Source organism: Phaethon aethereus (genome assembly GCF_964289735.1).
Source record: "Phaethon aethereus genome assembly, chromosome: 1".
Classification (NCBI taxonomy): Eukaryota; Metazoa; Chordata; class Aves; order Phaethontiformes; family Phaethontidae; genus Phaethon; species Phaethon aethereus.
In genome coordinates, this window is record NC_138575.1 from 126,985,515 (window position 1) to 127,002,870 (window position 17,356).

The 17,356-nt window shown below is 37.4% G+C and overlaps 1 protein-coding gene across 1 annotated transcript in view; it reads left to right on the forward strand.

The window, feature by feature from the left end:
- The window catches only part of CFAP47 (cilia and flagella associated protein 47), a gene marked incomplete at its 5' end in the record, with an annotated part of 409,359 nt that overhangs the window by 380,638 nt on the left and 11,365 nt on the right, over positions 1-17,356 (forward strand). The window contains 2 exons of the mRNA XM_082014136.1: positions 5,600-5,771; positions 7,255-7,416. Of these exons, the coding sequence (XP_081870262.1) occupies positions 5,600-5,771; positions 7,255-7,416 (334 nt within the window). The remainder of the gene's footprint in view (positions 1-5,599; positions 5,772-7,254; positions 7,417-17,356) is intronic.

The following is a 17,356-nucleotide window of genomic DNA, read 5'->3' on the forward strand; positions in this document are numbered from 1 at the left end:
AGCTCAGTGCAGTTTAATACATTCAGATTTTTAACAGCAATCAGCCAAGGTGTTCCTTGTCTCTCAAAATCGTTTCAGACAGATCAAGGCTGATCAGAAAAATCTATTTTTATAAAAGCAAAACTGTTCTAATTTTACACCCAAGTTACAAGACAGAAGTTCGATGTAGTCAGAAAAAACATATTTTCTCTTGGAACAGGTATTTTAAACTTATTTATTGTATCACCACTAGTCCAGGAAAACCACCATAGATTGTATAGACACAGCTGATTTACAAAGTGATGCTTAGACTCACAATATTTTAAGAATGTGCGCTCGCATGCCAGAAGGCCAACTGTACCCTGGGCTGCATCCAAAGCAGCGTGGCCAGCAGGTCGAGGGAGGTGATTCTGCCCCTCTACTCGGCTCTGCTGAGGCCCCACCTGGAGTCCTGCATCCAGCTCTGGAGCCCTCAGCACAGGAAAGACCTGGACCTGTTGGAGTGGGTCCAGAGGAGGGACGCCAAAATGATCAGAGGGATGGAACACCTCTGCTGTGGGAGCCAACAGGCTGAGAGAGTTGGGGATGTTCAGCCTGGAGAAGAGAAGGCTCCAGGGAGACCTTCTTGCAGCCTTCCAGTACTTAAAAGGGGCTTAGAAGAAAGCTGGGGACAGACATTTTAGCAGAGCCTGTTGCGATAGGACAAGGGGTAACAGTTTTAAACTGAAAGACGGCAGATTTTGACTAGATAGAAGGAAGAAATTTTTTACAATGAAGGTGGTGAAACCCTGGCACAGGTTGCCCAGAGAGGTGGTAGATGCCCCATCCCTGGCAACATTCCAGGTCAGGTTGGACGGGGCTCTGAGGAACCTGCTCTAGTTGAAGATGTCCCTGCTCACTGTAGGGGGGTTGGACTAGATGGCCTTTAAAGGTCCCTTCCAACCCAAACTATTCTATGATTCCATAATTCTAAATCTGTTTTAAAGAAGTGTTTTCAAAGAGAAAAAATTAGGAAACAGAAAAATCAAATGCAAGACAAAATTTAAAATGTTGAAATTGGTTGCTAGGAAAATAGGCAGTGGTGTGCAGGGTAAAAAAAAAGATGTGGCTAAGAGGGGAATTTTGCAGAGCCTTGAAGATATGGTTGAAAAGCTTTAATTAGATATGCAAAGAGAAATAAATTTGCAGGGAAGAAATGTAAAGATTTGTACGTAGAACTACACTGAATATTTCCTTGAATTGCATTGAGGATCAATGAGTATATTATCAACAGAAGGAGACAATTTCATTATCCATTATTTGTTTCATATTTAAGGTAATCTAGTGTCTGGCATCTAATGAAGTATATAATGTTTTCTTTGCTGATATGCATTATGCTCTACACACAGCACTTTTGTACCTGTATGAAGAAATTTATTGAAAGGCATATTCAACTAAAACCAGTTTTCTTTGGGTTCTTGTGCAATTTGTTTATTCTTCTGCTGTTATCCTGAAGTTATGATATTTTACAGTGAGAAACAACTATTTACTTCTCAGATGAGATTCATTTCTTACTGCCCAGACCATACTGTCTACTTAACTATTAGGATGTTCTTGACTACAGGGCTTCCTTTCATTTTTTTTTCTTTATTACTGTTGTAATTCACTTTTGCTATTCACTTGAATATTTACTTGAAAACTGTATTAAAACAATTTAATCTACTGTACAGTAATGTATTCTGTCTGCTGCTGCTTTTGGTGGTAAGGCATAACTGCATACTTAATGTTCATTCCCCACTGCCTACTGAGTTCCAGCAGTCTGTGTGAAGACTCCTGGAAGACAGAGGAAAAGTAGGAAAAGAACAAGTGTCAGAGGAGAGCTGAATGGGGTTATGAAGAAGAAATTTCCCATTGGAAGGTCAACATTAGATGCCAGCTGTCTGGTAGAAGTGAGTAGTTAAGGTCTGGTCCTGTTGTTTCTATTTTACAAGTTTGGAGACTTGGATCAAGGGGGAAGAAATCTTTTTTAGGTGTCAGGGACACAATGGATACTTAGCTGTGAAGAATTAGCAGAAGAAGCAGAAAAAAATCAGTGAGAGAGTGCAATATGTTTACATTCAGCATCAAATAAAATAATTTATCAAGCTCTTGAAAAACATGAAGCTGCAAGTTTATGAATGCTTGGGCTTTCATTCTGTGTTTGTGTTCTACGATTGTGCTGACCTTTTTTATTAAATAACTGCAAGTAAGATTGCAGCCTGCTGAATAGGAGGTGAGGAAGGCCATTTGAGTGAATTCACTTGCATCTGTTTTATTGCACCTGTCCAAGGAACAGCCTCTGCAATGAGAACAAGCATTTCTGCAGTCTGAATATCTTTCCATGACAGCCTTGATTTCCACCTGTTTCATTGGAAATGGGAGACAGTGTGAAAGTAAGGAGGGTCCCTTAGAAAGTTCCTCCCCCTTGCCATTTTTATGTCATCAAGTCTGCTGGAGGCTAAGCACTATTTTCAGAGAGCTCAGGTAGCTAAGTCTCCTTTAGGTATCCACAAGAACCTGCAGCTTCACAGGCCAGCGTCCGTTAGATTTTTATCATCAGAGAACATATTGTATAATGAGCTGGTCTTCAGTGAAGTCAAACACTTATTCGCTTTTCAAAAATAGAACAACGGTACAAAGGCTTCTCTAAGGACTGTGGAACTTTATTCCAGATCAGATATATCCAGTGGGCTTTTCACAGTACCTTCTATAGAAGGTAAATTCATCTTTTAATTTTTAGGTGTATGACATCTATTAATTAGTTTTACAGTAAATCCTAACAGCCACAAAAATTCACATTTGCTCAATTTGTATACTCAGAGTGTAAAATCTTTGGAGTTTCTACACTATCATTCTTATGAGTCAGAGAATAAATTTTTTTAAAAAGTGGTCTATTTTCTTTCATCTTCTTAGAGGTTATTTAAAAAAAAACAACAAAGAAATCCTCAACACTCTAATTCTAGTGCTTTTTAAGAAGTATCCTTACTAGCACTTGAAAATAAATGCCAGCCAAGTCATAGAACGATATAGCTTAGAAACCTTATTGTTTTTTAAACATAGCTGCTTCAGTAATTCTGCATACACAAATGTTGCCTAAATGCATGCTACGTTTTGGAAGTCTGTTTACACAAAAGAGAACACTTAAAGACTGAGATTAATTGCCTTTCAAAACACAAAATATTTAATGTTTTAAAAAATTGTTTTGGAATAATTACCACAAAAACGTATTCTTACTCCTTTGCTTACTTAAATAATGCATTATATTCTTCAGGAACTATAAGGAAGTAATATTTTTTATAATTGCATTTTATATTCCCTAGACGTAACAAGCTGTATATAAAGAGCATGCTTATATCTTCCCAGTATTTGGATTTATAAATACCTCTATGCTGAGCCAGATGTTAATTGAAACTGGAAATTCTAAGAGTCAAGAAAACTGTGAACATTTGACAACTTGGATGAATTTCTAGTAATGATTCACAACTTTTTTTTTTTGCCTCTAGCTTCTGCCAGTTTGGTTAGGCAGCATGTGTATTATGGAATTGTCTAGAATCAAATATTAACATATTCACAGAGGCTTCTCATGGTATGATAATATAGTAGTCTTCAGGGCAGCGGTGATGAAAATCTAATTACATTTTTCTTTTCTGAGCAGTCCTAAACTAGATCGGCAGTATAGATCAAAACCAGCTGAGGGACCAGCATAATGAAGCTTTCAAATATAGGCACTTATAAATGCATCATTTTTCCTTAGGTGTTGTAAATATTAAAGTATTTTAACTACATACTTAATATGAGGATAGAACAGGTTAAAACACAGCCTGGAGCAGAAAAGGTATAAATATTTAATTGCTTCTGACTAAAAGGTACTATATCCATATGTCAAACCAAACCCAAATGTCTTTGGATACTAAAAGCAGCGTGCAATGCACATTTTCTTCCTAGCATCTGAACTATAAAATAAGCTTTTCCTGAGTAGCGTTGTGCAATATAACTGCTGAAAGAAACATCTGCTCAACTGTTGCAATTTTCTCACTGTGGAATGCTCCAAATGATGTCATCTTTTCTCTCACATAATAAGTCAATTTGTATGTCTGAATCTTCATGTTTTGGCATTTGTCTAGGGTGACTACTACAAGCCTTGGGTTGTGCTGGAATGCATGGCATAAACGTGTTTTTCAATAGAGAAATAACAAAGCATTGAAAATGTAGGATGATCGCAGGAATTTTATAAACTGTAGGAAAAATGGTCATGTTTAATTTCATTAAGGAAGTATATTTATTGTAACAAAGTAAATTCATAACAGATTAATTAATACATGGAAATCCTGTGTATTTGGTACTCAGTTTATATCTACTATGACTGACAATCCCCTATGTTGGTATATTTTGCTTATGTCTGTCACTCTCTGACCTAGCACAAATTGTACCCACGTCTGTGCAAAGGATCCACTTTAAAGAGTCAGAAATGTTTCAGTATAAGCTGTTACAGTTCTTAGGGGTAATCTGTGTGTTACAAAAACATCGGCAACAAAAGTTGAATGAAATAGAAAGAAGGAACCTGTGCATTTCCGAAAAGGCGAAGGAATGACAAGCACAGGAAGGCATCTCCATACTTACTGACACTGGGTGGTGTCACAGATGGGCAAAAATGAAGTAAGGTTTTGTTCAAATATCTCACAGTGCATTGTTTCTTGGACTTTACATAAAAATAAGTATGTAGTCTGTATTTTAGAATTCCACGTTGGAAGGCGTTGGGAATTAACTCTGCAGCTGACTGGCACCCTATAGCCAGCATACACAGGGATACATACACAATGAGTTTTGCACATCACATTGTACTAAGCTTTCAAATTCCAAATGTGCCCTGAGATATGTGGTCGTAATAAAATGAAATACCCTGTAGGATTAGTGGTTGTTTTAAAAGACTTTTCATCCATAAAAAGTGTAAAATTTTTAAGATTAGTAGCTTGAGATTCTTTTCCTCATAGAAATGTTCCCTTCTGTGCTCAAATTAATATTATATACTGAATATTGCAGTTTTCTTTGTTACAGCTGGAGGATACATTTGATTCAAGAAGCTCATCTGTTTATTCCTATGTCATTACTACTTGGCCTTTTCACAGCTGCTATGTGGAATAAGAGAAGAGGCTGCTAGTGACATCTTCACTGTTTTTCTGTAAACTGTTTCTCAGGCTTGCAGCCATCAATGGCACTAATGTCCTTAATGACTTTTTTTATTTTTGAGATTGTCCCGATGGCATTACTCAAAAATACTATCACATTCTTGCAATTTTCATTTGACTGATGAACTAGAAATATCTCACTGCAATGCCGAAGTGGTAGCCAGAACAATATTGCTATTACTGTTCACTTCTCCTGAGTACATTCTCCAGCTTCCATTCTGCCAGAAACTATATAGCCTGTCATGTGAAAATGGAATATTTTGCTATGCAGTCAGTAGCAAATCACTCAAGTTTTGGATAATTACTAGTTCCGCTTATTTGTCATTTTTAGTAACAAATGAAGGAATTGTAACTACTAGCCAGCTAACTGTGTGAGGTGAGTGCACACAGACTGATCTTTCTCTTGTATCATTTAGGTTTCTCTACAACAGTGGAATTTCTGTATGAATTACAATATCAGTCAAATGAAATTAAATCTCAGCTTGGAGCATTGGTTGGTTTGCATCTGGTTCAAAGAGAATGGAATACAGAGTCTGGAATGGTGACACTGATCTTTAATATAGTGTTTGCACCTAACAAACCAATGAGGTAAGCTCCTGTTCCTTCTTATCAACAGAACATGCAATAAAATCCTGTCTGGTCACTCTTAGCTATGTAAGTGCCTCCCTGCATTATTTTTCCTCATTTTTTTTTCACCTTTGAGATCTATTATTTTATATTTTCTCACTTTCTACTTCTAAGTATGGTATCTTTGGTATTAAAACAGACAGTGTTTGTTTTTAATGCCTGCTAGGTGGTTCTGTTGAGTTACTGCCTTAGTCTGTGTGTGCATCAATTTACTTCTAAACATTGAAGTATTGAAACACTTCCAATGAAAATTAGTTTTCCTGAAAATTCACAGAAAGCATACAGACAAGATGATTTGTCAGTCATGAAAATCTTTTCCTAGTCAAGCATGTGTGCATACTCTTTGGCTGGATGGGACAGTTGAATTTGAAATTAGTCTCTAATGCCCCAGTAACAACAGTCCGCAGGAAAAGATTATCCTCTTTATAGCTGTCATGTGAAAAAATGATGGATTTTCTTTCATTTACATTAGTGCATCCTACCTCTTTAAAAAGAACTGTGAAAGGGAGATCCTTTTAGAGAGAAAGGGAACTTGTGCCTTTCTTCTGAAGCAGTTAAATGTGTATGGAGAGGAAAGAAGCTTCAGTACAATGCAGGCACACAGAAAATTCAGAAGCTCAACATTGCCAGGAAGATTAGGGAGCAGTCACTGCTGAATATCATGGGTGGCAAGCAAAGAGGGTTTTTTTAAGATGCAGGAGGGAACTGAAATAAACAAAGAGCAAACACCTTCAGGAAAGACTATACACCCACCCCATGCAGCGTTATTGTGTCAGAGGGGAGGTTAGTTTAGAAACCTTTTTTATTTCTACTCTGTCCTTTTTTCTTTTATTATTTTTTTGCTTTGGTTTGGTTTTTTATCTTTGTCTACTTGAGACCTATCAGACTTCATGGAGAGGGCTCAATGACTGCAATTAATTAGTTTCTTTATCTATCTTCAGAATCTACAGCACTGACTTTCTTCTTAGATGGTCTGAAGACATCAGTCTGGAATTTTTCTAAAGTACATAGACCTTTGTCAGATTTATTTGATTCTAATATGAACTGCTAATATTTTCTGGACCAAATTGTCCTCTAACACCACATTAAATAAAGAATAATGAGTAAAACAAATTGAGTTAAACAAATCTAACTCAGCAGAGAGTAAGCAGAAGAAGAATCAAATTTCATGGCTGTGCCCATCATTTTGCTTTCATATTATGTCTTTTCTTGTACTTTTCTGTAAATATCAAATGTTATTTAGTCTACGTTCCAGTCTAAGTTCAACTGATACGTACTATGCCACATAAAATTAAGGATGTATTCCAATTGAAAGCCATCTGTATTTTCATTTTACTGTAATATAGTTCTTCACACCTGAGGCTTATTTTGGACGTTAATTGACTTGGTTTATGTTTTTATAATGTTATTCTATGTATTGAATATTTTTATCTGAAATTTTAAGGAACAAAGCAACCCTTGTAGTACAGTGCACTACAGGAGGTGTTTGGAAGTTTCCGATGCTGTTCATTGCTACGGAGCCAGAAGTGGATGATGTCATCAACATTGAAGCAATTGGCCTGAATAAGGAATCTATAGTTGGCTTTAAGCTTACAAGCCAGACAAGGTAAAAATACTTATGATAAAGTATTTAGGCAGTTTTCTGAGGCTAGAACTCACACTCAAACACAACGGAAAAGAGAGATTTGGGCAACAGAAACATAACTAGGCTGCAGCTATTTCAGTAATACATCATTAATTTCAAGTGCTGCATTGTATAGGTAACAAACGTGATTTTAAAACTGTACTGTAGAAAACATAAGCATTCTACATTTAGGCTGTAGGCCCTCAAGAGGAAATTTGTAGAATAGATCCAAATGTTTATGTTGTGACTTAGTTTTACCCTAAAACAATTTTGTGTGTTAAAATGTGTAATATTTAAGGAAGGTGTGTTGTGATATTAAGGGCTCACTATTAAAGCCTTAATGTTTTTACTAATACATTTTTTCAAAGCACTTTATACTTACACCAAGTTAAAAACAATCCTTTGCATTGTGCTTTAAAACTTTTTAAATTTGCAATATTTTAAAGTATTCCTATTTCATTATATAAGCATGTTATGAATTCATCTCTACTCTGCCCTTTCCCTAGCTAAGTGTGTCATTCTTCAGTATTTTGTTACTCTCCTTTTTAAAAGTCCTGCAGAAATGTCTGTTAATATATATTTTTACATACTTTTCATTATTTCCTCAGAGTTTCATAATGTTATAGCAAATCCATAGTGTCATTTGTCTACAGTAGAAAGTGCAGAAATTAATTGTGTGGTACTGATAGAGAAGTTTTAAAATACTAAACCTGAAAGAATCATGATGCTTACAACCCAATTAGCTTATGGAAGTTTTTAAATTTCATTTTTCTTTAAAATTGACTTTTTTTTCACTGTATATCTAGAAAGTGTGCCAGGTATGCTGATTGATAGTTAACTTTAATTGTAGATATATGCTTTTGTAGCATCCCCAGCAGGAATTGTCCTTGGTTCCAACTGATTTTTTTTAAGAGCTTATTTCCAAAAGCTGTGCATCTGAGATGGACAGTTGTTTCAGCTTTTCGATGTCTGTCACTGATGATAATTACTGAGGACTCTGAAAAAGGCTCCTATCACAGTGTTCACGTTAACAGCTTCAACTGAATGGGCTGTTTCAGGAACAAAAGTGAAGCAATTGGTCTGGTAATACTGTAATCTCCTGGTAGGTGTTTGATAGCAGTGAGAGACCTAATGTCTCCAGAAAGCTATTATAAAACCTGAATCATTATAGTTATATAAAGAAGGAGCCATGATGAAAGGCAGATTCCCTTTTTCCCTTAAACAAATTCCAAATTTATTTTCCATAACAAGGGTTCCCTCCATACATTTCAAATACAAAATGTAATGCTTGCATGTACTGAATAAACTCCGTGTTGTAAATAGTGCCAACAACCGCTCTGTAAGTTTTCTAGTGCTTTATCTTATCTTTGATTTGCTTAGGAGCTTTTGGTGGTGGAGGTTTTGAAATAGAAGTCAGACAACCAACATTTAGCATACAGGATCTGCAGTTTAAGAGCAATTAAACAAGAAACCCATATATTACAGATGTAATTTAATGCTTGAATAACTCAAATTACTGAGATTAAAAATAAAACTATGAAATATTAAAATATGAATTAAAAGTTTCAATGGGGATATGGAGTGTCATCCTATAGATCTTCCCGGAAAAAAATGATCAGCCCCTTGGAGTTTTTCTTAAGTAAACAGTTAGCAGTACAATCCCATGGAGAATCAGTTCTGATACTTAGAGAGGTGTTGTACTCCCAAGAGTACTGAGGGAGCTGGCGGAGGAGCTTGCCAAGCCATTTTCCATCATTTATCAGCAGTCCTGGTTAACAGGGGAGGTCCCAGATGACTGGAGGCTTGCCAGTGTGACACCCATCTACAAGAAGGGCTGGAAGGAGGATCCTGGGAACTACAGGCCTGTCAGCCAGACCTCGGTACCGAGGAAGATTATGGAGCAGTTCCTCTTGAGGGTGCTCACAGGGCACCTGCAGGACAACCAAGGGATCAGGCCCAGCCAGCATGGGTTCATGAAAGGCAGGCCCTGCTTGACCTACCTGATCTCCTTCTATGACCAGGTAACCCATCTAGAGGATGAGGGGAAGGCTGTGGATGTTGTCTACCTGGACTTTAGGAAAGCATTTGACCGTCTCCCACAGCATTCTCCTGGAGAAACTGGCGGCTCATGGCTTAGACAGGTTTACTCTTCACTGGGTAAAGAACTGGCTGGATGGCTGAGCCCAGAGAGTTGTGGTGAATGGCACTAAATCTGGCTGGCGGCCGGTCACAAGCGGTGTTCCCCAGGGCTCGGTTCTGGGGCCGGTCTTGTTCAATATCTTTATAGATGATCTGGATGAGGGAATCGAGTGCTCCCTCAGTAAGTTTGCAGACGACACCAAGTTGGGTGGGAGTGTTGATCTGCTGGAGGGTAGGAGGGCTCTGCAGAGGGATCTGGACAGGCTGGATCGATGGGCAGAGGTCAACTGTATGAGATTTAAGAAGGCCAAGTGCCAGGTCCTGCACTTGGGTCACAACAACCCCATGCAATGCTACAGGCTTGGGGAGGAGTGGCTGGAGAGCAGCCTGGCGGAAAGGGACCTGGGGGAGCTGGTTGACAGCCAGCTGAACATGAGCCAGCAGTGTGCCCAGGTAGCCAAGAAGGCCAACAGCGTCCTGGGCTGTATCAGAAATAGTGTGGCCAGCAGGAGTAGGGAAGTGATCGTGCCCCTGTACTCGCACTGGTGAGGCCGCACCTCGAATACTGTGTTCAGCTTTGGGATCCTCATGACAAGAAGGACATTGAGGTGCTGGAGCATGTCCAGAGAAGGGCAACGAAGCTGGTGAGGGGTCTGGAGAACAAGTCTTACAAGGAGCAGCTGAGGGAACTGGGGTTGTTCAGTCTGGAGAAGAGGAGGCCAAGGGGAGACCTTATGACTCTCTACAACTACCTGAAAGGGGGTTGTGGTGAGGTGGGTGTTGGTCTCTTCTCCCAAGTAACTAGTGATAGGACGAGAGGAAATGGCCTTAAGTTGCGCCAGGGGAGGTTTAGATTAGATATTAGGAAAAACTTCTTTACTGAGAGAGTGGTCAAGCATTGGAACAGGCTGCCCAGGGAGGTGGTGGATTCACCATCACTGGAAGTGTTCAAAAAACGTGTGGACGTGGCACTTCGGGACATGGTTTAGTGGACCTGGTGGTGTTGGGTTAACGGTTGGAATTGGTGATCTTGAAGGTCTTTTCCAACCTTAATGATTCTGTTATTCTGTGATTCTGTGATTTTGTGTGGTTTTTTTCACCCTGCATAGATACTTTCTGTCTTCCTTTCTTATGCTGGATAGTATCTCATGGCACTGCTACTTTGAGAGTAACCAGGGATAAGAGGGAGACATATTTCTGAGTAACCTACTAGAAAAGAACTCTGCAGCTGTGTCTTTTTTCGCCCTCTGCTACTTGCAGGACAGAGTGGTTGCACAGCATCACCGAGAAGACCTATACATCTTTTTTGGTCTAGCAGGTTGCATAGTGATGCTACAAAAAAAATTTGAGAACCACAGCCCCCAAAAGTCTCAGTATCTTATTAAGGACAGATTAGGATTCTCTTATACATACACCAAGTTGAATGAGAATCTTCAGTGGTCCGCTGAGCACCTTTGGTGACCACTACAAACCTATGAGGTCAATGGTTTTAGCTTTCTTTTTCTTTATAGCTACTGCAACTCAAATGTGGGCTTCTCCCTTTAATTGCACCCCTCCCCCAGCAAATTCCTCAACGTGTACGAAATATTTCAGATTGAATTAATGATTTTCTAAATTACCCATAACTACATTTGATGTACTGGCTTCAGGAACGATGAACAGATACAGATGGAAGGTAGCTGCTACCTGCTCACAATGATCTGCAATAATGAAAGTTCCGAGAGTTCATGCAAATATATACTCTTCCTTTTAATACATTTAAAATTGACACACAAACATGCCCCCAGTGAGAAACAGGCATATATCGGTTTCAATAAATAATGAAAGACACCGAGCAGTTGCAAGCAAGCAGTTTTGTTGTGTAAAGAAAATTCAAATATATTTTTAAAACCTGTCTGCCCCTAGGACAGTTATGATATATGAGTAGTCCAATATTTTACTTTCAGATTTACAAATTCAAAAGGGACATATTGTTGAATGGTTTCTTGTAATGGCATTAAGATTGGTTGGAGTCAAATAGCCAGATTTCACTTAAATAAGAAAAAGCTGCCATTTTTTAATATACGTAGATGACCTTCTCCAGGTTTTGTCATAAATGTAGGTTTAATTTAACACCAGATGAAATCATTGGCAACATTTCTACTGAGGTAATTGACTTTGGTACAAGCCTCTAATGTTTGTATTAACATTAGTGTTTGTTTTAATACCAAATGGATTATTGAATGCCAGTGGTTTACAGAATGACAGAAATATTAGCCAAAAAGAATAGATAAAAACTTATCCCTGTAAATAAGAGTTATAGAAACTTGCTTGATATCCAGCTCAAATTATTGGTCTCTTATTTTATGCTGATGTCTGTAATTGGAACAGAGTCTAAAAATTGCAGAAGTGATGCTATGCTTAATAAAACCAGTCCTTTCTATATTTGTTTTCCTGAAAATAACTTCTTAATGTATTTTTAATCAGTTATGTTTTGCGATCAAAACAATTGTATTAATACAGAAGTGTTTTTTGGACAATATTTACTACTATATATTCCAATACAGAGGTGTTTTGATGATTGGATTTATTTCTGCACATTAAAATAATGATATCCAGCTACAACAGAATGTTAACCTTATTTGTTTTCCAGTGCAAATACTTCAGCAGCCAATATTAGACATGTGGATAGGTATATATGAACACTATGTTCACTTGAAAATTTTTTGTAAGCTACATGATTTTGAATGTTTAGTCAAGATGGTGGATAATTCTCTCCTGTTTGTTCTAGCTGCCTATTTCTCATACACAGAGACTCCTTTCACCAACATAATTTTAGCTTGCCATGTACCTGTTAGTAACGGTTTTAATCTTATGTTTCTTCCCATATAAAGTAAAATGTTATCCATTTTTCCATCCCAACCTCTCATTCCAGTCCTGTGTTTATCACAAACAGGATATTTGTTACATTGAGGAGTTAGAAATTCTCAGATGAACTCAAACTATGCTTCATAAAAACATACTTAGTCAGAGCCTGCTATCACAAAAGCAAACAGTGTGGTATCAATATAGTCTCCACGGAGTGGTAGCTGCAAAATCCAAGGCTCCACCTGATTATGGAAACAGAGCTAGAATAAAGAGAAAACAAAAACAGGTGGACTGGGGAGATGAGAAGAAAGATGAAATTAGACTTTAAAATGACTGCATGTGCAGACTCAGTTATCTTAACCTACATTTCATATTTTGAACACCACTGTGGTTATTTTCCTTATTTCTTCTATGCACATTTCCTAGTGCATAGAATAAATGTTCAGTTAAACACATTCCTTGAGCAAAGAAAAATAATTTTAATGCTGTCTGAAGAATAGTGAGCAACCCATTTATTTCTGTATCCTCCCTAATTGTAAAGGGAAAAACAAAAAAATGTTTACAGTTACAACTTTGAGAAATATTTCTATTTTACTGTAATTACTGCTGTATTTCATTAGGATTACCATGAGCCAGAATTACGTACGCTGCAAGAAAATGCATTCACTAAGTTCTCAGCACACTCACCCTCTCCTTACCCTCTCTCACACATCGCTGTTCGTGTTACAGGGCTGGATTCCTATGTCAATCTCTTTGTTACCAGTTCTGCAAAATTCTACCATTAATCTAAAGATGTAATTGGAATACTTTATCTTAGCATCTCCTACATAGTGGCAGCTGCAAAGAACAAATGGTGACCGAGCTCCATTTTTTGGAGTCTAAATGGAGCCTAGTGGAAGATATCGATAATGATATACATGCAGCCGAGCTTCCAAAAAGTTAAGATCATCCTTCCTAATAATACAATACCTGACATGTCACACATTTAGCCAGGAACCAGTATCTAGCCATGTCACCTGGACCGCTTTCAGCAGGAAGAGTCAGTTTACCAGTCTGTAAATGCAGTAGCCCTGGGTAGAACAGGAATAAGAGATAAACCTTAATATTTTGTGAAGATAGAAACCCTAGCTCCTGCTTTGCTTTTACAACATGTACACAACAAAAGCGATGTTATATTTGGTAAAGCATTCCCTGACAGTCATTTATCATGCACTGTTTCTCTATGTTTTTTGAAAGTCTAATTCTGAAGAAGTCTTTCCAAAGCTATAGGGTGATAATTGAGTTAAATCTTTCTGATGTCCAGAGTTCAGGATTTAGAGTGGTCAATCAAACCAGAGTTGGTTTTGGCACGAAATATAAGCAATTTTGATAAATGATGAGGATTTCATAACTTTTTTCCATTGTCATTTTTTCCGTTGAAATTATCTAAATCATACCAACTATCACTAATAATTATATAGAATTTGACAACTACATACAGTTAATAAGTTTAAAGAACTTCACTACATAATAACTGAAATACCTTGTGTTATCCAACAAATGTTAAGTACAAATGACAGGAAGTAAATTTAGTTATGATTAACTATTTTTGGAAGCACCTCACAACATTTTCAAACCATATCCCTTATTTGCTTAAGCAGTTATATACTTTACAGATTAAGACATTTTGTCTTAATGAACAAGACGAGAACACTCTTCTTTTATTGAAAAAAATTATCAAAAGCACTATGCATCGTTTTTTATGTATAGTTCACAAAATGCTGAGTTTAGTAAAGGAATAAATTTCTACAGGAATAATTTACTGCTTCACTAGCTTGAGGAAAAGAGGAGTAAACATTAAAGCTATTTTGAGCCTTAATTTAATAAAGGCTTATATTTTCAAATTTGCTGGGTCTTTTATAAATTTTGCAGTAAGACCTCTATGGGAATATAAATTTTAAGGTTTTCTTTAACTGAAGACATAAGGTGCTACTATGTTTTTAGTTTACTAATTTTAAAATTACCTAATGTGAGAACATTGACGAGCACAGACTGCTGTTTAAGAACAATGCTATTTAGGAACAAGATTAAAGGAGTAATTGTAAATACGTCTATTAAATACTAGCTCAAGTCCCACTCTTCCTGGTTGCCATGATTTCATTGTCCAATTATTATCTAAATTCAAATTAATATTTACTCTTGTTCATTATTTGAGTAGGGGCAGAGTTCATATTGTCTGGTAGCAATATCAAACCATTATGACAGGAGTTGTGGAACACGTGGGTGGGAAGACACATTTGCTTTCTCGGTTTATATGGCCTCTGCCCTTATATTTACTAATGCATTTGTGCTTTGTTCATATGTGCTTTCAAACCTGTGCATATCATTAAACTTTATTGAGCATGTTAGTATCTGCCACCCTTGAGTTAAACAAAAGTCTTCTTGAAAAAATACAGACTGCCTCATCACTGTCCTTCATAGCTGAGAAATGACAAGCCAAACATGGATTCCAGAGCTCTTTTACCTGAAGCAGTAATCAAAAAGGAGGAATCAATTTTTAATCATTTTAAACTACAAAATTATTAATTTTTAATTATACACTAAATATACAGACACTGAAAATAATAATGTCTTAAATTCAGGTGCTATTCTGGGAATGTTATCTCCAGCTTTCTCTGTACTATGGAAGATGAGAATGACAAGCAATTTACTTACGCTACCAAGCTAGCCAGGATGCCAGATCATCTCCCTGGTGTGACCATCAGTGAAAACACTGCTTGTTTTTTCTTTAGAGGCAATTTTTAGATATATTTTTAAAACAAAAAATAATAATTTATCAGCACTACAGGCACTGTGAAAGGTTCCTGTTTATGACTGTAAGTTTTAAATTACTAGTTCTTGTATTGTTAGCCATACCTTCAACAGAATCCCTGCTGGCCTATCATATTATGGTTATACAATTAATTTGCCAGAATTTCTATTTTCCTTATTTGGACATAGCTCCCACTTTGAGGAACATTTTATATCCAGTAACTGACTTGACTCTTTTGTTTAAACCTGCCAGCCTTTGGGGAGGGGAGAGCAGGGCAGGGCAGGGAAGGGAAGAAAATGGAAAGGGGAGGTTTTAGGTGTGACTATGTGTTCATGTAAGTATGCATATGTGTATGTGTATCTATATATTTTACTCAACACAGAACAAAATTATTAGTGCCTCTAGTACCTTGTGCCAATGCTGTCAAGAAGCCTGCAGATTTTCTTTAAAGCTTTTTTATTAGTTTTTCTCCTTTTTGCTTTATGAAAATTAAAATCTGACAAGGTCGATGCAATAAGACTTTTTCTCTGACTTGGCAAATATCTTGTGTGCACAATTATAGATCAGTTTCATGGCAGTTTCATTTTAAACTGTCTGGTCCCCTTGTTAGAACTAAAACTATAGCTTTTTCTCCCGTGTGTTTTCTGACTAACTGTTTTGAGGAATCGTTTATGGTTGCTGAAAAAAATTACTGTTGCATCACACCCTGCTAAGATGCAGTTTCTGCAGGAATAAAGTCCTTATTTTCTTGTGTCTTCCGTGCATGCAGCCTGTCGCATCTCCCTTAGCATTTCATCATTGCATCTGTAGTCTAAATCACGCTCTTGTATTTCTTATGATGACACAAAGTGCTTATTAGGAGTCATCATCCCTATCTACTTACCAGAAAACAGACTGAACACAGGAGATAAAGAAAGTGCTCTCTTAAAATGTTCCTAAATGTAGTCTATAGAGTAACGATGCTGGAAGTGAAGACCAGGAGAACAAGTCTTAGGAGGAGCAGCTGAGGGAACTGGGGTTGTTCAGTCTGGAGAAGAGGAGGCTGAGGGGAGACCTTATCGCTCTCTACAACCACCTGAAAGGGGGTCGTGGTGAGGTGGGTGTTGGTCTCTTCTCCCAAGTAACTAGTGATAGGACAAGAGGAAATGGCCTCAAGTTGCTCCAGGGGAGCTTTAGATTGTATATTAGGAAAAATTTCTTTCCTGAGAGAGTGGTCAAGCATTGGAACAGGCTGCCCAGGGAGGTGGTGGAGTCACCATCACTGGAAGTGTTCAAAAATGTGTAGACGTGGCACTTGGGACATGGTTTAGTGGGCCTGGTGGTGTTGGGTTAACCGTTGGACTTGATGATCTTGAAGGTCTTTTCCAACCTTAATGATTCTGTGATTCTGTGATAGACAGGAACTCAGGCCACAGCAGGATTAGTACTTATGGCCCAGAGGTATAAACTCAGCTGCACAACTTTAGGCACCATGAAAAGAGATCATCAGCATAGGTTTGATGTCACAAGACTTGAAGTGCAGTGTCAGACATTCAGTAATTTTGCCCACCTTGTCATCACCTAAAGGAAAAGCTAGGCTAACTCTCCTAATGTGCCCAAGTCTGATGGCACTATTAAATGTCAGTTTAATTTTTTTAAGGAGGCAGAAGCTTTTTGGCTTCCTTTTTCTGCACTTGCACTATTTATTTCTACAAACTTGCAATGTGACCTTTTTTTCATGAGTATTTTGAATTTAAGAAAACCTTTTATGAGAATATATTCCAAAGGAGAACTATTTTTGAGCAAGATGACATAGAGCCAGCGTACCACCCACTTAATAGCAGTTCCCAGGAAATGTGGGACATTTCCATAGAGACATGAATTGTCATAAAATAATAAGTTTCACTTAGTTGTGAGTATTTTCTTTGAAAATAAGTGTTATTTCTGGTGTGACAATCCATGAATAAACATATTTGAACAGCTTTTCTTTGAGATGGTGTTAGTTTTTCATTCTTCAATGTTTATCAACTAAAAATGTGTTCCCTCTAAGCATGGATGATATTTGTCCTTCTGTACTGTGGCAGGGTGTTTTGAATTATTTTTTGACCATGCCATTGTATTTCTAGTTTCAATTTCTTTTCTTCTTTTTCTGTGATAGAGTTGTCC